The following is a 19,588-nucleotide window of genomic DNA, read 5'->3' on the forward strand; positions in this document are numbered from 1 at the left end:
AATCTCTCTCTCTCTCACATCCCGTCCTTCACACAGTCCCAGTCAGGGAGGGTTTATGGCTATTTTTTATTGGATTTTAATTGTTTTTATAGAAAAATACACATGCAAATAATATATATATATATATACTTCAGTGCTGAACATTTCTTTTCATGTTGGAAAAAAAATAATAATAATAATAAAGAAATGAAGGAGGATTTGGGAAAGACCTGAGTGGAGACAGACACAGGGAAGGCCACGGGGATGGGATGCTCCAGGAGCTGCTCATGGTGCAGCACATTTTACCCAGCAGGAAGGGGTTTTTGGGATGAGGGACCAACATCAGCCCCTGATCCCAACAAAACCCCTTCTCCAGTGACTCTGCCCAGGGTTGGGAATGGCCAAGCTAAAATTGGTGCTGGATTTGTCCTTCCTACAAGACCCAGCACAGATCCCATCCCCAGCTTAGGTAAAAGCATCACTTTGATGCTTGGAAATGACACCAGAAGCCAAGAGCTAGGTGGAAAAATCATCCTTTTATGCTATTTCCTATGGGATACAGCTGGCAGCACAGGGAAAAATGGATTGTTTGAAACCTGGCCTCGTGTTTCAGGGTGATGGTTTTGGGGGGAGACTGTTGGACCCTTGGCTGTGCAGGGCTGGGGGTTTCTGCTTCCTGCAGAGGGGAGCAGTGATGTCCCCAGCAATGTCCCCGTGTCCCCAGAGATGTCCCCAGAGATGTCCTTGTGTCCCCAGAGATGTCCCCGTGTCCCCAGCAATGTCCTTGTGTCCCCAGAGATGTCCCCATGTCCCCAGAGATGTCCCCAGAGATGTCCCCGTGTCCCCAGCCTCTCTGCAAACACCGTGCCAAGGTCCAAGGGATAAAACAGATCTGCAGCCCCTGGAGCAGAGCAGGAGGTGTCCTTTGGACAGGGCTGCTTCAGGTTTGATGGATGAGCAGCTGGAGCAAAGGAGGGGGCAGAGAGGAGCAGCCTGGGGAAGGAGGACATTAATCTACTGCCACAGGATGCCGGGAGGCTTCGGGAAATGTCACAATGCAGCAGCATCCCCGCACTGACAGGGCAGCAGGGAGAGGGATGAGCTTTTGTCATCTCCTCCCAAGGCAGGCAGAGCTCCTCTGCCTCTGCCTGCAATCCTGCCCCAGGCCATGGCTTTTTTCCTGCTGATCCAGGCTAATGGTATGGAGCAAAGTGCTGTCCCTCTGCCCAGAGGTGCAAACCCACACGGGCAGCACGGGGAAGGCTTCCCAAGGGAAGGATTTCCCTCCAGCTCCCAGGGAGGGTGGCAGCAGAGCTCTGCCATCCCCACCTCTGTCCCCAGCAAGGCGCCACCCTGCCCATGTCCCCAGGCAGTGGTGACACCCTGCAGACAGCACAGAACCTGACTGGGGGGTGGCTGGGGGCAGCCCCAGCTCCTGGCTGTGGTGCCTGCCATCCCCTCCAGCATCATCAGCGAGGGGGCTCCAGCGGGGAAAGGCAGCCTTGGATCCCTCTGGATTTACCACCAGAGCCCTCATCACGGGAGTGCTGCTCACTCAGCACCTGGGGGCTGCACTGCCACGCTCTTCCTGCTTTCCCCTTGTGTTTTGTTTTGCTTTTTAACCAACCAAATTCACTTTTGGGAGCACCTACTCCGACAACAGAGGCGGGAGGGTCTGGCGAGGGCGGGGGCTGCTTGGCTCCTATGTCTACAGGCTGCCCTGGGGCAGCTCTAGAGCTTGATGGACGATCATGCAGGTTTTATTGCAGCTCGTGGTGTGGTTTGGTTTGTCGCTAGCCCAGCTGCAGTCTCAGGTAGCCCCGGGGTGGGCTCCTCTCCCTCCCCACCTGGCCGGCTGCCGTCTCCACCTCTGCCCAGCAGCTACTCCGGGGCCATCTGCTCGATGTGGTCACTGAGCAGCTTGTATTGCTCTGGGGAGGAGAGAGAGAAGGGCTCAGGGAGGCTGCTGAACCACCCCATCCACGCTGCATCCCCCCAGAATTCCGGGATTCCAGCTGCACATGCCCCGGGCTCTGCCCTACCTTCGTCCAAGTTGCCGATGGTCGCCTGCTTCTTCAGGAAGTCACTGCAGAGCTTCTTGTTGAGGCCAAAGGCCAGCATGTTGTGGATGAAGGTGCTGAGGGAGGAGAGAGAGGTTCTGGGTGAGAGAATGGCCAGGCTGCCCCTTCTTCCCCCCACCTTCCTCCTCCTCTCCACAGCCCCTCGCATGGGATGATGCTCGGCTCGGTCCCTTTGGGTGTTCAACAGAAAGGGCAGGAGTGGTCCCACGGGGAAGCATCAAAGATGCTCTGCACCACAAGGGATGTGCCCAGAGGGGGAACAGCTGGAGGTGTCCCCAGGGGGCTCCCCATGCCCTGCTCACCCCAGCTGCCCGAAGGTGATGTTCTCATTGAAGCGCAGGCTGTCGTCGCGCTCCTCCTGCGTCATGTGGCACCACTTCTCCCTGCAAGGAACGGGCCACTCTGGCACCACTCTGGCACCACTGCCACCTCAGCACCCCCTGCCTGCTTCCTCCCACCCTGGGCCACGCTGCTGGAGGACAGGAAGGCACCAAGAGCCCCGTGGAGCACAGGAGAGCCCCTGGGTGAGGTGCTGGGTGTTGGATGAGCTCACAGCTTGGATCCATCTGCAGAGCTCCTGCCCTGGAGCAAAGCAAGAGATGCCCCAGGGAAAAAAAAAACCAACCTTATCCAACCTTGGCTTTGCCTGGAAAGGCCCTGATTAAGAGCTAAAAAGAGCATTGGTCCCTCCAGCACAGAGCTCACCGTGGGCACGGGGAGGAAGCAGGGGTGGCCACCCCAGCATGGCTCTGCTGAAGCCCCCCAGCCTGGGATGGTGACAGGGGGACACCAGGCACCTGTCCCTCATCTCCAACTCCCCAAATCCCTGCCGAGGTGCTCCCCAAACATACCCCCCCCCTCAGACAGGAGCTCCCACACCCATCCCCACAGGCCAGCAGTGCCCCGAGGCTGCCCTGGCTCCCTGCAGCTGCAGCAGCACCTTCAGGGCTGCGGGCGCTGAAGCTCTGGGTGTTGGCAGCCAGCTCTGGGCAGGGGCAGAGTCCCCACCCCGGGGGTGAAGCCTGTGCCACAGGGATGTCACTGGGGTGGTGGCAGCAGGGCTCAGTGCACGCATGCCAGGGAATCTACAGCTCCAGGGTGAGGGCAGCCCCTTCCCGAGAACCAGGTGAGGTTACAGCCAGGGATAGGAGGAGGAGAAGCGAGGAGAAACAGGGACAGGCAGAAGAAAAATGGAGGAGAAGGAAGAGGAGAACACCAGGAGAAGAAGGGACACTTGTAGCTGGCCAGAACAGCAAGCAGAAGGAAAGAGCTGAGATATAGGAGATCTCACCCAAAATTCAGAGAGGCTGGCTCAGCCCCAGTGGGCCTGGAACTGGGAGAAAATGGGTGGTCAGACAGGCTGACCCCACCAAGGGAACCAGTGCCCACTAAATCACCCCAAGCCAGATGTGCAAAGTGCTGAGCCGAGCCTGCAGCCAGCAGCTCATTGTTTACAGGGCTCTGGAAATGCACACAACATGTTTCAGGGGAAATTTTTTAAATAAAAGAAGGTGTAATTTCTCTCAGATAAAGCTTAGGATAACAAATAAAACACACGGCCAAATGCAGAGGCTGAAAGGAGAGGGGAAGAATTGAATTAAGGGGCTTTGAAATCTGGAAGCAAAACTTCACAGACCCCACTGGCTCACTTACAGAAGAGGCATGTTTGTAACTCTTTTTTTCCTGCCTTTTTATGTTTTGGAGGGAGGAAGAAGGGAGAAAAAAACATTATCAAAGTACCCAACAAAAAATCTGGCCGTGTTTCTGGCTTATTACTGGAGAGTAACATGCCTGGGAAGGGAGAAAACCCACATGTGGCTCCACTCAAAGCCTTTGATGTTCACCAGCAGGACAGGAACAGGGATGATGAACCCCCTGGGCTGTGGGGTTGGATTTTGGGGTACCAGGGGATCCTTGCTGTGCCTGGATGTGCTGAGGAGTTTCCATCAACTCCTTTCTCTTCCAGCAGCAGCAAACGCCAGCAGTGACATTTACACCATCCCTCAGCCAGGACATCCCTCAGCCACACAGAAAACTCACTGCCAGGCTTCCAGAACTCCTCATCCCCTTGCTGATGCCATCACCTGGAGGGATTTGCCCCCATTCCCCTCGCTCCAAGGGAGCAGTGACTGCTCCCAGCTCGTGGCCCCAAGGACACGCTCCCAATTGCGACATGCAGCCCTCCCCATCTGCAGTTTTAATTTTGTTAAGGGATGGCAGCAGAAAAGCGCGTTAAAAATGGAAAAGGAGCAGCTTTTCCAGCTGGCAAAGGATCCCCAGCACCTCTAAGCGGCAGCAGAAGCCAGGAGCAGGCAGGAAGGACAGGAGAGGGGGATGCTTTCTGCACAAAGAGACTCAGTTCATGCCCAAAACCTGCCCAGAGGGATGTTCCCAGAGAAATATCACAGCTTGAAACCATTCAGGCTCCTTTTTAAGAGCCACATGAAAGAGGAGCCGACCTAAACCCCCTCAGGCCCTTGGGGAGGGCGATGCTCACGCTCAAACCTCCATGGAGAAAGGGCCTTGCAGAGCCCCCCAGAACACATCCCCCCGTCCCCAGGGCAGGATCTGGACCTGAAGGGAGCACATGGACACTAAGGAAGGACAGGGACAGACACACCTCTTCTCCTCTTCCTCCCCAGGGTTCCCTCTGGAGCGGCGGCAGAAACGGGGCCCACAAAGGAGGCGCGAGAAAAGGACATGCAAGACACAGGGGCGGGGGGGACGGAGAGAGGAGGAGATGGAAGAAGGTTGTTAGAGGCAGAGAGAGAGAGAGAGAGAGGAAAGAGAGAGAAAAAGAGGAGTTTAGTTGTGATTCCTTCCCCCCACTTCCCCTGCCCTCCCCATCCAGAGGAGGAAAATCCTCCCCAAAGGTCTCGCAAAGGACAAAGCTCGGGCACCCTAGAGGTGTCCTGGTCACCCCAGAGGTGTCCTGGCCACCCCAGAGGTGTCCTGGTCACCCCAGAGGTGTCCTGGCCACCCCAGCACAGAGGTGGCCTCAGCCCCATCCTCATGGATCTCCTGGGCCTCTGCCACGGCCAATTTCCGACCTGGAAATCTGGAACTCCAAACCCAGCCCCAATCCCAGCAGGGATTTCAATCCTCAGCTCACTGTAAGGACTCTACATCCTCTCCAATGACTCGGGGGGGTCACCACCACCTCCCAACCCCCTGAGACACGCAGGATTCTCCAGGCTGCAGCTCCCAAAGCTCCTTTGTCAGCCAGGCTTGCTCCAGCTCAGCCATCAGATTAATTGGGAGAGGCACCGGGAGCAGGGAGCAGCTGCCGGTGGCGTCTGTCCTTGCGAGGCACTTGCTGCTGCTAATTTGGGGCTTAATCAGAGCAAATGCAGTTATGGCCACGCTGCTGCTCTGCAGGCTCTTCCCTGCTTGCTTGGGAGAGAAAAAGGAAAGCAATAAAGGGGAAAACAGGGATTGATCCGAGAGCTGAGGCTGGCACAGCATCCCGGGCGTGAGCCAGGGCTGCTGCGCTCAGCTCGGGGTTTGGGGCACACAGAGGGGGCTGGCAGAGCTCTGGGATGGGGAGAGGGGCAGCTCCAGGGCTCCAGGGAGAGCTCAGAGCCTCAGGCACTGCACAGAGAGCAGGAGGGGCTGGCTGGGAGTGGGGAACTGCTGCCAGGAGGGGAGGGAGAGGCCGGAGCCCTCACACAGCTCCGGGTGCAGCAAGAGGTGGGCACAAGCTTGGTGAGTGTCTCACCCACTTCTGCACCCCCTGACACGAGCAGCCCCATCCCTGGCAGGTTTATCACAATTCTGGGGGCTCCCCAGCTTCTCTCCTTGCTGGCTGCTGCTGGGGACAGCTGGGACATCCCCTCCATCCTGGTGGCTGAACCGAGCACCTCCCGGACCCAGTTTGCCACCTCCCTGCTGGCAAACTCAGCACCAGCAGCCTCAGCCCCGGCTGGGATTTCTGAGCACATCTCTAGGGTTTGGTCCCCCCCAAAAATGCTGCACAAGAAGCAAGAACCCCATTCCTGCTCCCAAAGCCCTGCCAGGCTGCAGATCTCACCAGCACTGCCCAGTGCTCCCGGTAGGATTCCAGTGGGGATGGAAAGCAGAGCATTTCCCCAGGGCTGGACGAGCTCAGGGCTGTTGGGGGGAGCTCCCTGGGGGGCTGGAGGGGACACAGGGTGTCCTTTTCCCACGGGGACGTGTCCTACCTGGTGGTGGGGGATCTCTTCCTGCGCTCGCAGTGCACGGCGTCGAAGAAGGCGGCGTTCCAGAAACGGAGGTTGTGCCTGCAGGGAGGGAGGGAATGCTGGGAATGGCTAATTGGGATTGATAATTGGCTACCACAGAGTGCCCAGAGCAGCTGTGGCTGCCCCTGCATCCCTGGCAGTGCCCAAGGCCAGGCTGGATGGGGTTTGGAGCAGCCTGGGGCAGTGGAAGGTGTCCCTGCCGTGGCAGGGTGGGATGGGATGGAATAATGGGATGGAATAATGGGATGGAATAATGGGATGGAATAATGGGATGGAATAATGGGATGGAATAATGGGATGGAATAATGGGATTTAAGGTCCCTGCCAACCCAAACCACTTCAGGATTCCCCAGTCTCACCCATTCTGTCCCTGAGTCCTCCCAAGGGTCAGGGTGGGCCCAACAAACCTGGCAGATTTCTGCACCAGCCCTTTGGTGGCTGCAAACACTCTCCCATTAGCACAAGGGACGTGCCAAAGCCAAGGCCAGCTCTGTTAGGGGCACTCGTGACCATCTGGGGACACACGGACAGCAGGACAGACCCTCCCCAGGCAGGGCCAGCTCATCCAGGGGCTTTACCAGATCGGCTGCTGCTTGAGGTGCATGTACAGGTAGATCTTCTCCCCTTTCTTCTCCTCCTCTGGGCTCTGCAGGGACACTGTGGGGACAACACCGTCACACACCAGCAAGCACCTGGGGGACTCCCAGCTTCCCACCCACGGGTGGATTTTGTGCTCCCTCCCAGTTTGGTAGCTGAGCAATGGGATGGGTTGCAAACCAAACACATCCCTGCAATGGGGGGAGCAGCTCTGAGTGCCCTTGGAGGGCAGGGATCAGCCCTGAGGATGGCAGGGATGTCCCAGGAGGATCCTGGAGGGACTGGACCACTTTGGGAGCACTCACAGGTGCTGGGGGAGACTGCTGCACCACCAAAGCTCAAGGCAGTGGGTGCCCAAACCTCTGCAGCCTGTGACACTGAGGACAAGATCCTCACAGGACAAGAGTTGTGATTGGAATTTCAAACCTAATCCCAAGGGATTCCAGCCTTTCCACCCCTCTCTCCTTCCCCAGGGTGCCATGGCCATTCCTATTTCACTGGCTGCACTCACCTGTCTTCTTCAGCTTCTCCTTTGGTTTGTCTTCACCTTCTCTGTGGCACAAGAAATCAATGTCAGCCCCAAAAATCCTGCCCCCCCAACAGCCCATGGCCCCCTGGCAGTGGGAACCTCATTTGAGAGACCCCCTGACCCCATGCCACCGTCCCCAGGGCCAGAAAGTGACAAAGAGACAGTGAAACGGTGACATCCCTCCCCTCACCACAGAGATGATGCACAAGCTTGGAACCACATAATTCCGTGGCTGTCTCAGTTTTGAGACAAATGAGGAGCAATCAGGACAATGGCCAAGGGAAGCAGGACTCTCAGACCATGAGGTGACAGTGACTGAAGACGGGGCCAGGCCCTGGTGGCCATGGCAGCCCCACGGTGGCCCCACACCCCATGGTGCCGGCCCAGCCCCCCAAGGGAGTGGTACCCACTCGCTCTTTTTGCTGCCAGGACCCTTCAGCTTGGTCTCCAGGCCCCCGAAGAAGCCCTTGACGTTCTCTGTCTTGGCTGAGGTGTTTTTCAGCAGCCTCTCTGCAATGTCCTTCTTCTCGGCCAGCCACGTGTTGGCTGACTTCAGGTACGAGTCGATGCTGCCCGTGGGCTTCTCCTTGGCCTCCAGGGGCAGGGCCTGGGGCTTCCCTGGGGAAAACGTGCCAGGAGCTCAGTGGGCACACGGCCCCGAGTGCTGCCAGCTGCTGGGGACCTGCACCCAGCTCCAGGCTGCGCCACCAGGAGATGGGAACACCCCAGATCCCATCCCAGCTCCTGGAAGCTTTTATTTTTATCCTCCCCGCTCCCATTTTGGATAGAAAATCCAACTCCCCATGGAGGAGCAGCCATTGCACACCAAACAATAAACCAAGGTGTTTCCGGGCTGGGATCACCTGGGGGTTGTCACACACAAATATTTTTTTTCTGGAAGCGAGCACAAAGCAGCATCTCCACCCCAGGAGGAGCTCTGCCAGGTTTGCATGGATTCTGGGCTCTTCCCCATCCCAGTTCCTGGAGGTTTTTTATTTTTATCCTCCCCACTCCCATTTTGGACAGAAAATCCAACCCCCCTGTGGAGGAGCAGCCATTGCACACCAAACAATAAACCAGAATGCTTCTGGGCTGGGGTGCTTACATCCCACCCTGGGGGCTGTCACACACAAATATTCCTGGCTGGAAATGAGCACAAAGCAGCATCACCACCCCAGCAGGAGCTCTGCCAGGTTTGCATGGATTCTGGGCTCTTTTCCACCCCTCCAACGCCTTTTCCCATGCACAGGACACATTTCACAGCAGCAGAGCCTCCCCAGGGCTGCGGGCTCCCTTACCTATGTAGTAATAGGTGAAGCACATGGTCATGAGGTTCTTGGCAGGGCTGAAATCGTCCATCTGGTGGCACCTGGCACGGAGGGAGGGCTCAGTGAGGACACCCCGTGATGGGAGCCCACCGAGCTCTGCCCTCAGGGCCTTTTGGACCCTTCAGTTTGGTCTCCAGTTCCCACCGAGCCCCAGAGTGACCCCAGGACTTACTCAAAGAGCACGAGGGCGAAGGACTGCATCAGGCGGTAGAAGGTCTGCTCTGAGACACACTTGGAGTTGCAGCGCTGCGGGGACAGAGCCCAGGACAGAGCCCAGGTATCACACAGCACAGGGACAGAGCCCAGGACAGAGCCCAGGTATCACACAGCACAGGGACAGAGCCCAGGACAGAGCCCAGGTATCACACAGCACAGGGACAGAGCCCAGGACAGAGCCCAGGTATCACACAGCCCAGGGACAGAGCCCAGGACAGAGCCCAGGTATCACACAGCACAAGGACAGAGCCCAGGACAGAGCTCAGGTATCACACAGCACAGGGACAGAGCCCAGGACAGAGCCCAGGTGTCACACAGCACAGGGACAGAGCCCAGGTATCACACAGCACAGGGACAGAGCCCAGGTATCACACAGCCCAGGGACAGAGCCCAGGACAGAGCCCAGGTGTCACACAGCACAGGGACAGAGCCCAGGACAGAGCCCAGGTGTCACACAGCACAGGGACAGAGCCCAGGACAGAGCCCAGGTATCACACAGCACAGGGACAGAGCCCAGGACAGAGTCCAGGTATCACACAGCACAGGGACAGAGCCCAGGTATCACACAGCACAGGGACAGAGCCCAGGTGTCACACAGCACAGGGACAGAGCCCAGGACCCTCCCCATGGCCAGGGAAAAGAGCCCTCATGGCTGAGATTCCCCTCAGATTAAGCATTGTGCCTGTCTGGGTTTGGGGTATTTATTTTTAAGGAATGGGATGTGTCTGAGTGCTGGTGGGATTTAATTTTAAATAAACCGAGCGAATTCTCTCCCACGTTGCACCAAGGGTGTATTTAACTGCTCAAAATGCATTTATTCACTCCTGTCTGCAGTTCCTCACTTTCCTTGAGTTCCTGCCTTCCAAAAATACTTCTCTGGGGTATGATTCAATCCCCCTGCCCTGAGGCTGTTGCAGGATGCCTGTTCTCCCCTTACCTGGGCGCTCACGTATCTCGCAAACCACTCCCTGCCCTTCCCGTCCTCGCTGCTGCACAGCTCCCCAAACCTGGCCTTCTCCTCCTGGTCCAGATCCTCTCTGCAACAGGGAAAGAATAAAAAACATCATTAAAGCCAGGGATGTGACCTGTATCCCCCCTTGGCATCAGCATCCTGGCGCTGGAGGAAGCAGGGGAAGAGGAGGAGAGCAGCATCCATTTTGTCATCCCTCGCCTCGTGCTGCTCTTTTCTCCCTCCCTGGCAGGAGGGAAACCAAAGGCAGGGGGAGAAGGGAAGAGCCAAGGACAGTGTGAGCAGAAACTGAGACAGGCAGGGAGCCCCAGAGCAAAACCAAGCCCTGTTGCTGCTCCTCACGCTCCATTTGCTGCATCCAGCCTGACACGGAGAGCTGGGGGATGCAGGGCTGGGGGCACAGCCAGGGGCTGCCACAGGGTCCCTGGGCACGCGTGGGCCACTGGCACTGCCCTCAGCATCAGTGGGGAGAGAGGACGGGGACAGTGAGCCCCTGGCATGGGAATGGGGACAGAGAAGGGAGGGAAGCTGCGGCCGGGAGAGGAGTGCAAGGCAAAAACCACTGCAGCCATGATATTTTCTGAAAAATCCTTTCCTTAGGATTTTTCCTCCTGAGAAGCTGAGAGGCCTCAGGAACAAAATGTAAACAATGGTTATCTGCTGCTCTGGAATGCAACAGGTGCATCTGTGATTGGTCTCATTGAGTTGTTTCTAATTAATGGCCAACCACAGTCAGCTGGCTTGGGCTCTCTGTCTAAGACAGAAGCCTTTGTTATCATTGCTTCTTTTTCTATTCTTAGCCAGCCTTCTGATGAAACCCTTTCTTCTATTCTTTTAGTATACTTTTAATATAATAAATATCATAAAATAATAAATCAAGCCTTCTGAAACGTGGAGTCAGATCCCCATCCCTTCCCTCATCCTCAGACGCCTGCGAACACCATCACAAACCACATCCCACTAAAGCCACGAAGGGGAAGGACAAACTGCTGCTCCTGGGGTGGGACCGCAGCCAGATCCGTGTCTATCCCGAGGGATGTGCCTGTCCCCGCTCACTCACCCCCCGGTGAAGATCTTCTCCACGTAACCCCGCATGAACTCCCTGCGCTCGTCCCGCGGCGCCGACTCCGCGCTCTGGCCGGACGAGAGGGACTCGTTGGACGAGGAGCGCCGGGGGCCGCCCCAGTGCTGGGGAGAGCCCCCCATGTCGTTCTCGCTGTCTGCTGACTCGGTGGCGTCGCTCTCCTCGGCAGCCACGTCCCCTGTGTCCCCCGGGTGGCCACTGTCATCCCCCGTGTCACCGCTGTCACCCCCTCGCTGGCCGCTGTCGCTGGGGGCAGCGGGAGCCGGCTCTGAGGGGTCGCAGGCGGGCGTTTCGCTGTCAAAGTCAATGAGGTTCCCCACAGGCACATCCAGAGGGGCCTCCATGGCTCTCCCAGGGGATGTGGCACTGTTGGGGACACTCTCTCCTCGTCCTTTTGTCCCTCACTGGGGCGTTGAGGCCATGGCTGGCAGGATGCTGGCTAAGGCAGGCAGGAGCTGCTGGCAGGGCACGGGTCACCACAGCACATCTGAAAGGCACAAGGAGGACAAAAGTGGGGACAGGACCCCGGGGAGCCACCACCATGGAGCTTGGGCGAGGCCACCACCCACAGTGTCCCCAGGATGTCCCCCAGCAGTGAGGGACACACAGAGCTGGCTCCTCTCCAGCAGCCACGTGAATCAGCAATCCCATGGAACGCTCACACGCTGTCGGCAACGCTCAAGAGGGTTTTCCATCCTTCAGCCCAGAAAAGGGACAATCGGAGCCTCAGCTCCATATGTCACATTTGGGATGTGACCTGACGGGCATAACTGGGCTGGCAGGAGCCAGCAGCTGGCAGGACACTGGTGGCTCTGCAGGGCAGCCCTGGCATCCTCCTGTCCCCGGCCTCTCTCTGCTCAGGGCTCTGTCTGACCCCGTTGGGAAATGGGATCATCCCGGGGTGGAGCATCCTGGAGTTTAACACACATTGAGCTGGGAATGGGAAGGGGGATGCTGGACACCACAGGAACTGGAATGGGATGAGGATGCAAAGCTCTGCACTGCAGTTAAGGCGTTTGACGCCCCAGATTGCAAAGGTCCTGCAAGGGAGGTACAGAGAGCACAGGGAAGGGGATGGACGGGGATGCTCCAGCGTGTGCCCATCCTGGACAGTGCTGCAGCAAAAGAGGCCACCCTGAAGCTGTCCCTGTGTCAGAGAGTCACAGAGAACTCCCTGAGGGTGTTTCTGCCCCAGGAGGGGGTGAATTGGAGTGTCTGAAACCCAGCACACACTGCAGCATCCGGGCACAGGAGCAGGGACAGCAGCACAGGTGACAGTGACAAACCCAGAGCACCACGACAGCAGCACAGACACAGCCCCGTGCCTTCCAGGGAGCTGATCCCAGGACACAGGCAAGCACCCCCAGAGCAGAAATCCCCCAAAGGACCGATGTCCAGTTAATCAGACAAACAGATCAGGCTGAAAGCAGATCTGACGTGTTTCACCAAGCACAGCACAGCGGGAAAACAACCCCTGGGCTGCAGGAGCAGCTGCTCTTCAGCAGCATCCCCCCCTCCTCTCCTCCAGGGGCCCTGTGGGCACTGGACAGTGAGAGAAACACAGCTCCTTGAGAGGCTGGGACAGCGAGAAAAGTCACCTGGGGTGGCAGAAGCCCTGCAGCCACCTCAGCTGGCGGCTTCTGTGCCAGCTTCCCTCACACTGAGCCCCTGGCACACGCCTAAAGCTGCTCCCAGGGACACTGCTGAGCCCCAGGGACACTGGTGAGCCCCAGGGACACTGCTGAGCCCCAGGAGCTGGGCAGAGTTTGGCTCCTGGGAGAGGAGCAGCCCGAGGCTGCAGCACAGCAGGGACTGGCAGGGTTCCCATTCCCATGGGGATCCAGCCAGCTGCAGCCTGGCTCCGTGTCCTGGCAGTGTGACCCAATCCCAAAGCACCCCTCCAGCTGCAGGGACCTGCATCCATCCATCCATCCATCCATCCATCCATCCATCCATCCATCCATCCATCCATCCATCCATCATCCCTCCATCCATCCATCCATCCATCCATCCATCCATCCATCCATCCATCCATCCCTCCATGGATCCATCCATCCATCCCTCCATCCGTCTCCATCCCTTCCCACTCCCACAGCAGCTGCAAAGTCCCTTTGGCACTGATGGAGAGAAGGTTCCAGGGAGAGCTCAGAGTCCCTTCCAGTACCTAAAGGGCTCCAGGAGAGCTGGAGAGAGGTTTTGGATGAAGGCCTGGAGTGACAGGACACAAGGAACGGCTCCCTCTGCCACAGGACAGGCTTGGATGGGACATTGGGAGGGAATTCTTGTGGTGAGGCCCTGGCACATGGGAAGGAGGACTTGCAGTCCAGCCCAGCAGCCCCAGGAGTGCATCCTGCTCACAGGGGGACGGGAAAGGTTTAACCCCTCACTGCCCAGCTCATGGTAAAGCCCTGCCCTTGAGTGAAGGCCACCAAAGGTGTCCCAAGGTGTTGGCAGCCGCCCAGGTTCCCCCAAAAGTTCTCAGCACAGAGCCCAGAAGAGCTTCAAACCCAAAACCAGCTGTAGAACCAGCCCTGTCCTCACTCCACAACCTCCTCATTGCTCCAGCAGGACAAATCCAGGGGAGGAGTAGCCAAAATTCCAAATGAGAGCCTCAGATCCCACAGCTGGCACTCATGGACTCAGCTCAGCTGCACATCCCAGCACTGCCCAGGGGGTTCCATGCCTGGCTGGGTCAAGTCTGACAGTAAATGAGGGCTCTGGAATAAAAAGGGATTTTTAGGCTGCTTGGCAGCCTTGATACAACATCATGAGCTCCAGCATCATCCTGAAATTCAGCAGTTCTGACTTTAACCATGAAGCTCAACCAGACAAGTGGAGGCATCAGCTCAGGAATAAAATCCAGGAATGTGCTGAAGCCATGCTGGGAATGCCACAGGGAAGCCATGGTGCCCTGAAACTTTGGGAAATGCCTGATTTTACTGAAAAGGAACGCTGGGGTGAATGTGCACGATTCACCTACAGCTGCACATTGTGCAAGCAGCTTTTATCCATGACCTGCCCTTGAATCCATCATTCCTGGCTGGATCTCCCAGCATCCCTAAGCCCTGCATGGAGTTTTCCCTGGGGGCTTTTTCCAGGTGCTGAGGTCAGGTTTGAAGTTTCCCCTCGGGGATTTCTCCAGGTGCTGAGGTCAGGTTTGAAGTTTTCCCCTGGGGGCTTTTTCCAGGTGCTGAGGTCAGGTTTGAAGTTTTCCCTCAGGGATTTTTCCAGGTGCTGAGGTCAGGTTTGAAGATTTCCCCTTAGGGATTTTTCCAGGTGCTGAGGGCAGGTTTGCTGTGGGGCCTCAGCGATTCACACCTGGGAGCTGGGATCCAATCCAATGGAAATCCCAGTGGGGAGCAGGGTTTGGCCAAGCTGTGCCCCAGCTCTCCTCTCTCTCCAGACCAATGCTCTGCTCCCAGCCTGTCCCCAGAGCTGGATGACAAACTGAGATAATAATCCCTGTTATCAGCTCGGCTGTGGGTGACACTGCTCCAACCCACACACTGCATCCTGCACGGAGACTGGAGCTGTCAGGGATGACTAAAAACTGTAATTAAAGCAAAGAAACCTCTGCCTGCCTCCTCCTGGCCTCATCCCTGCAGGCTGGCACCCAGCAGGAGCTCTGAGAGCCCCTGTGGGCACTCAGCTCATGGAAAGGGGTAAATCCACAACTGATGTTGCTGCAGGACTCGAACTGGCAGCACAGAGGGGACAACTCTGCTCGTTTGGGCAGAGCCAGAGCTCTGCAGAGAGCCCTGGCACTGTGTCCAGGATAAGGGCTGCCTGCATCCATGCCAGGGCTCCTGCATCCATGCCAGGGGTTCCTGCATCCCGCTGCTGTGCGGGGGCGAGGGATGCTCACCTGGCCCCAGCCAGGGCAGGGTTTGTGCCCTGTTCTGCTGCACAGGTGATGCCAACTCATCTCACGGCTCTGTGCCAGCTGTGCCAGGCACAAACCCTTCCCATCCTGCAGGAAAGGGGGCAGAACGCTGATGCCTGCAGAGGAGGCAGCCCCGGGACGCTCTGGGAGGGATTTTTTGGTGTCACCGCCGCTCGGGGGCTGGCAGAGCGCCACTGCTCGCTGCTGGCATCTCTCCACGCTGCGGCCCTCCCTGGAAACCCTCCCTTGGCCCATCCACCCCGGGGGCTCGCAGTGCCCTGGCACGGGTCTGGCATGGGAATGGCACTGCCGGGGACACCCGCTCTGCCCCGCGCTGCGCCAGCCCGGCCGGGCCCTGCAGGGCACCCTGGGCACGGCTGAGTGAGCGCCTGCCAAGGGAAACTCGGTGTGCCGGCCGGGAACAGCGTGTGTCCCGCCGGGAACTGGTCAGTCCTGTTCCCGTGTCCCTGCCCCGGGCAGCACACACCGGCACGGGGGCACGGACCCGTTCCGTGCCAGAGCCCCAAACGCGCCCCAGATGCGGGGGTACCGCGCTTACCCCGCTCCCAGCGCCCCGCCGGATTTAAACACACAAACCTCCTCGTTCAAACTCATCCTGGCGCTTTGCAGAGCCGAAATTCCCCTGGCTGGGCTGGGCACAGATCCCGGGGCCGGGATGCGCTCCCGGCTTTCTCGGGGAGGCTCCGGCTGTGCCCTGGCCAAGGCACAACCCTGCTGCAGCCCTGAGACCCCCGAAAATAATGCCCTGCATGCCAGGGGGCACCTGAGAGCGGTGCCAGGCGGGGCAGGGACCGCACACACTCGGTGCATGCCAGGGTCCGCTCCCAGCCCGTCCCGAGCCGCACCGGGACCCCAACCCCTGACAAGGGCGGATTTTGGCGTGTGATACCTGGAGGTTTGTAGGATCTATTCCCCATCATCACCTCCTCTCCCAACCCCAGCGCCGGGAGATCCAGGCGGATCCTTGCCCTCCCCAAGCCCGGCTTTGGCTCGCACGGAGCGCTCCCAAACCATCACCCAGCCCTCGAACCGGAGCCGTTTCCCGGCCAGCCGAGCCCGGAGCTCCCAGCTTGCCCCGCTTCCCTTCCCCGAGCGCCTTTCCCTTTCCCCCGCTGCCATCAGACACCAGATGGCAGCTCCCCGTCCGCCTTGCGAGGAGAATTAAATGTCCCTTTAATAAACCCGAGCTGCGCAAGCCGGGCTTTTGTGCGAGCTGCGGTTTCTCCTTTCACACCCCGCAGCCTCGCAGCTCCCACACAGCCGCGGCCACATCCCCAGGGAGCCCCAAACCGGGGCGATTTATTCCGCAATTCTCATTTTTTACCCGGCTAAAATCCCTCCCGTACCAGGGGGGCCGTACCAGGCTGTGTTTTGGAAATGATCTCCCCAAAAAGCACACGCGGGGATGGGGGGGGGGGGGGGGTCCCTGCCTCGACCACCCTCAGCCCCCCCATTCCCATGGGAAATGGGGAATTCTGCTTCCATCCCCGGCATGGAGCCGGGGGGGGACACCGGGATGGAGCCCGAGCTGCAAACGGAGCCCAGGAACACCGGGAGCCCCCGGGCACGATGGCCGCACCCCCTGGATGCTGAACCCAAAACCAGCTGGGGCAAAAAAAAGCGCGGGGTGTCCCCTCCCGAGCGGGATATGGGCTCAGAAAAACGGATTAAAGCCCAGCCGAGCGCAGGCCTGTCCCCAGGCGGGGTCACGGCGCCATCCTCATCCTCATCCTCCCTCCTTCCCTTACCTGCAGCCGGGAGCCCCGCAGCGCCTCGGCTCGCCGCTGCCCCGGCAGCATCCGGCGGGCCGGGGACGGGCGATGCAGGGACGCGGGGACGCTGCTGTCCCTCCTTCCTTCCCTCCCTCCCTCTCTCCGTGCGGAGCTCCGGCGCTCCCGGTGCCCACGCGCGGCTGCGCGCTCAGCGGCGGCAGCAGCTCCCGGTGCCACCCGGGCACGCTGCGCTGGCTCACGGGGCCCTTCCTGCCGCACACGGCCCAGGGAGGGATCCCCGCCCGGAGAGGGAACCCCCATCCTCCCCCAAAACCAGCCCCTGTGCGCACTATGTCGAGAAAATTTAGGTGGGATCCCCATCAGAGAGGAGTTCTCCACGCTGTGGTGGATCCCCAGAGCCCTTCCCGTGTCACACAGCCAGCGTTTCACCCGGGGAGCAATCCCCATCCAGAGAGGGAATCCCCATCCTCCCCCAAAACCGGCCCCTGTGCGCCCTATATTGGGAAATATTAAGGAAAATTAGGTGGGATCCCCATCAGAGAGGAGTTCTCCACACTGTGCTGGCTGCCCAGAGCCAGCGTTTCACCCAGGGAGGGATCCCCACCCGGAGAGGGAATCCCTATCCTCCCCCAAAACCAGCCCCTGTGTGCCCCATATTAAGAAGAATTAGGTGGGATCCCCATCAGAGAGGAGATCTCCATGCTGTGGTGGATCCCCAGAACCCTTCCCACAGCACACAGCCTGGGGAGAGATTCCCACTCAGGGAGGGATTCCCCATTCTCCCCCAAAACCGGCCCCTGTGAGCCCTATGCTGAGAAATATTAAGGAAAATTAGGTGGGATCCCCATCAGAGATGAGTTGTCTAGCCTAAAGTAGCTGCACAGGCAAATATGGAAAATATGGACCAAAATATTGTGGGGTCCCCATTAAAAGGGGGCCAGAATTATCTTAAGTCCCTGCAGGTGCAGATGGGAAAAAATATTGAGGAAAATGAGGTGGGGTCTTCATTAAAAAGGGATTCTCCAGCCCAAACCAGCCTAAAGTGCTGGCAGATATCCCAAATATTAACCCAATATCTTAAAATCTCCCAGAAAAGGGAGATTTTCCAGCCCCAAACAGCCTAACTACCTGCACTTGCAGACATCCCAAATATTAACCAGAATAAGGTGGGGCTCCCACTAAAGGGGGATTCTCCAGCCCAAACCAGCCCATCCAAGCCCCTGTGCACCCTGATATCTGGGATATTCAGGAAAGACACCCACATCAAAGACAAATTCTCCAGCCCAAACCAGCCTAAGTTCCACCACATGCAGATATCCCAAATATTGACTAAAATAAGGTTTGGTCCCCATTAAAGAGAGATTCTCCAGCCCAAACCAGCCTAACTACCTGCACATGCAGATATCCCAACCATTAACCAGAATGAGGTGGGGTTCCCACAAAAGGGGGATTCTCCTTGTCCAAGCCCCTCTGCACCCTGACAACTGGAATATTAAACCAGAATAAGCAGGATCCCCATCAAAGGGGGATTCTTCACCCTTTCCCTCACCTTCAGCTGGTTTCCAGGCCTCCCCAGCACTCAGCTCCCTGAGGATTGGGAATTATCTGCTCTGCCCCTGCCCAGCTGAGCCGCTCTGGGGGAAAAGGCTCAGGTGAGATCAGGGGTGGGGAGGAGGAACTGGCTGGGAGCAGCACCAGGACAGGTCTGGCTTCTCCCTGAGCCTTGGGAGGGAAACTGCTGGGGTTTCATGGGCAGAGATGGGGACAGGGCAAGGCTGAGCCCCTGGGAGGGATGTTCTGGGCCAGGCAATTTTGGGGTGCTCTCAGCAAAGGGGAGTCTGTGACACAAAGAGAAACAAACGAGTTTAGGGAGGAGGCCACCAAGAGGAGCTCTGCCCTTGGCAGCCCGTGCCAGCTCTCCCAAAAGGACCCTGGCACTGCTGGATTCATCCAGAGGAGTCTCCCTGAGGATTTGGGGGGAGCAGAGGAGGCTGGAAACCCCCATATCAGCACAGGATCCCTGCTCCTGCTCACCCTCCCCACCCCAGCATCACCCCAACGCTGAGCAGCGCCCTTTTCTGTGCATCAGAGCATCCCCCATGGACAGGGCACAGGAGCTGCTGCCCCAGCACACCCTGCAGTCCCACTCTGGTCCCCATGAAGAGGAAAAAGCAGCCAGCAAAAACCTCCCCCTGTGGAGCAGGGAATTGGTGATCCCAGGGAAACCCTGCTGGGGTGGGGAATGCAGCACCCCTGGCACAGCCCGGCCAAAGCTGAGCTCTGCTGCCCAAGGGCACCCCTGGCAATGAACCCCAAGCCTCAGCTGGGTGGTGTTCGGTGCTCTGGAGGCGGGTGAGTCACTCCTGCCACGGAGCATCCTCGTCAAAGGATGGAATTAGTGTGAAACTGCTCATTGTCCCCTCCAGCCCCAACCGGGGATGCTGTGCGCCCATCATCATCATCATAATCATCATCATCATCACCACAGAGGGAGCAGCTCCCTGTGACACAGCTCAGCAGGAACCCAGGAGCATCCCTAATTGCCTGCCTGCCCTGGGTGATTATTGTAATTAAGGCAGGCTTCAGGAATTGCGAGTGACAGGGGAAACAACACCCCCAGTTCTGACACCATGGGAGGGCTCGGTGCCTCCTCCTCACCAGCCCTTGTTGTTTGGTTGGTTTTATTCTGTTTATTCTGCTCCTCACCCTGGGTTTGCAGCATGGCAGGTGGAAATCCTGGGAGCTCACACATCTCTGGCACCTGGAGATGCTCCAGGCCAGGCTGGACAGGGCTTGGAGCAGCCTGGGGTGCTGGAAAGGGGCTGGAATGGGAAGAGCTTTAAGGTCCCTTCCAAACTAAACCTAAAATTCCCGTGGTTGTGTGAGGTTCTGTGTCTCCTCCACCTCAGCTCACAGCCCTGCCTGGGGATTCTTCACCTGAGCAAGG

General features: G+C 58.2%; 1 protein-coding gene across 2 annotated transcripts; it reads right to left on the bottom strand.

Moving 5' to 3' along the window:
- Window positions 1-799: 799 nt before the first annotated feature.
- Window positions 800-16,801, bottom strand: KIAA0513 (KIAA0513 ortholog). 2 transcript variants are annotated; one of them, XM_058034230.1, is made up of 13 exons: window positions 16,657-16,801; window positions 10,981-11,491; window positions 9,888-9,987; window positions 8,907-8,980; window positions 8,705-8,775; window positions 7,817-8,024; window positions 7,389-7,429; window positions 6,859-6,937; window positions 6,242-6,319; window positions 4,681-4,710; window positions 2,363-2,443; window positions 2,022-2,116; window positions 801-1,910 (listed from the first exon to the last, which is right to left on the bottom strand). In XM_058034230.1, the coding sequence occupies exons 2-13, from the start codon at window positions 11,346-11,348 to the stop codon at window positions 1,861-1,863; spliced, it is 1,275 nt and encodes a 424-aa protein (XP_057890213.1). In that variant the 5' UTR covers window positions 11,349-11,491; window positions 16,657-16,801; the 3' UTR covers window positions 801-1,860. The 2 variants fall into 2 exon arrangements, with proteins under 2 accessions (XP_057890214.1, XP_057890213.1); XM_058034231.1 differs by lacking the exon at window positions 4,681-4,710 and having other exon boundaries at window positions 800-1,910.
- Between the last annotated feature and the right edge of the window lie 2,787 nt (window positions 16,802-19,588).

This window comes from Melospiza georgiana, chromosome 14 (genome assembly GCF_028018845.1).
Source record: "Melospiza georgiana isolate bMelGeo1 chromosome 14, bMelGeo1.pri, whole genome shotgun sequence".
NCBI classification, from domain to species: Eukaryota; Metazoa; Chordata; class Aves; order Passeriformes; family Passerellidae; genus Melospiza; species Melospiza georgiana.

Bases quoted from the DNA above. Each gene is read 5' to 3' on its own strand.
- KIAA0513 (XM_058034230.1), bottom strand. From the start codon at position 11,348: ATGGAGGCCCCTCTGGATGTGCCTGTGGGGAACCTCATTGACTTTGAC. The intron at 6,320-6,858 runs GTAAAGCCCCTG...CCCTCCCTGCAG, and splicing joins CTCAAGCAGCAGCCGATCTG to GCACAACCTCCGTTTCTGGA. The intron at 2,117-2,362 runs GTGAGCAGGGCA...CTCCTCCCTCAG, and splicing joins ATCACCTTCGGGCAGCTGGG to CACCTTCATCCACAACATGC.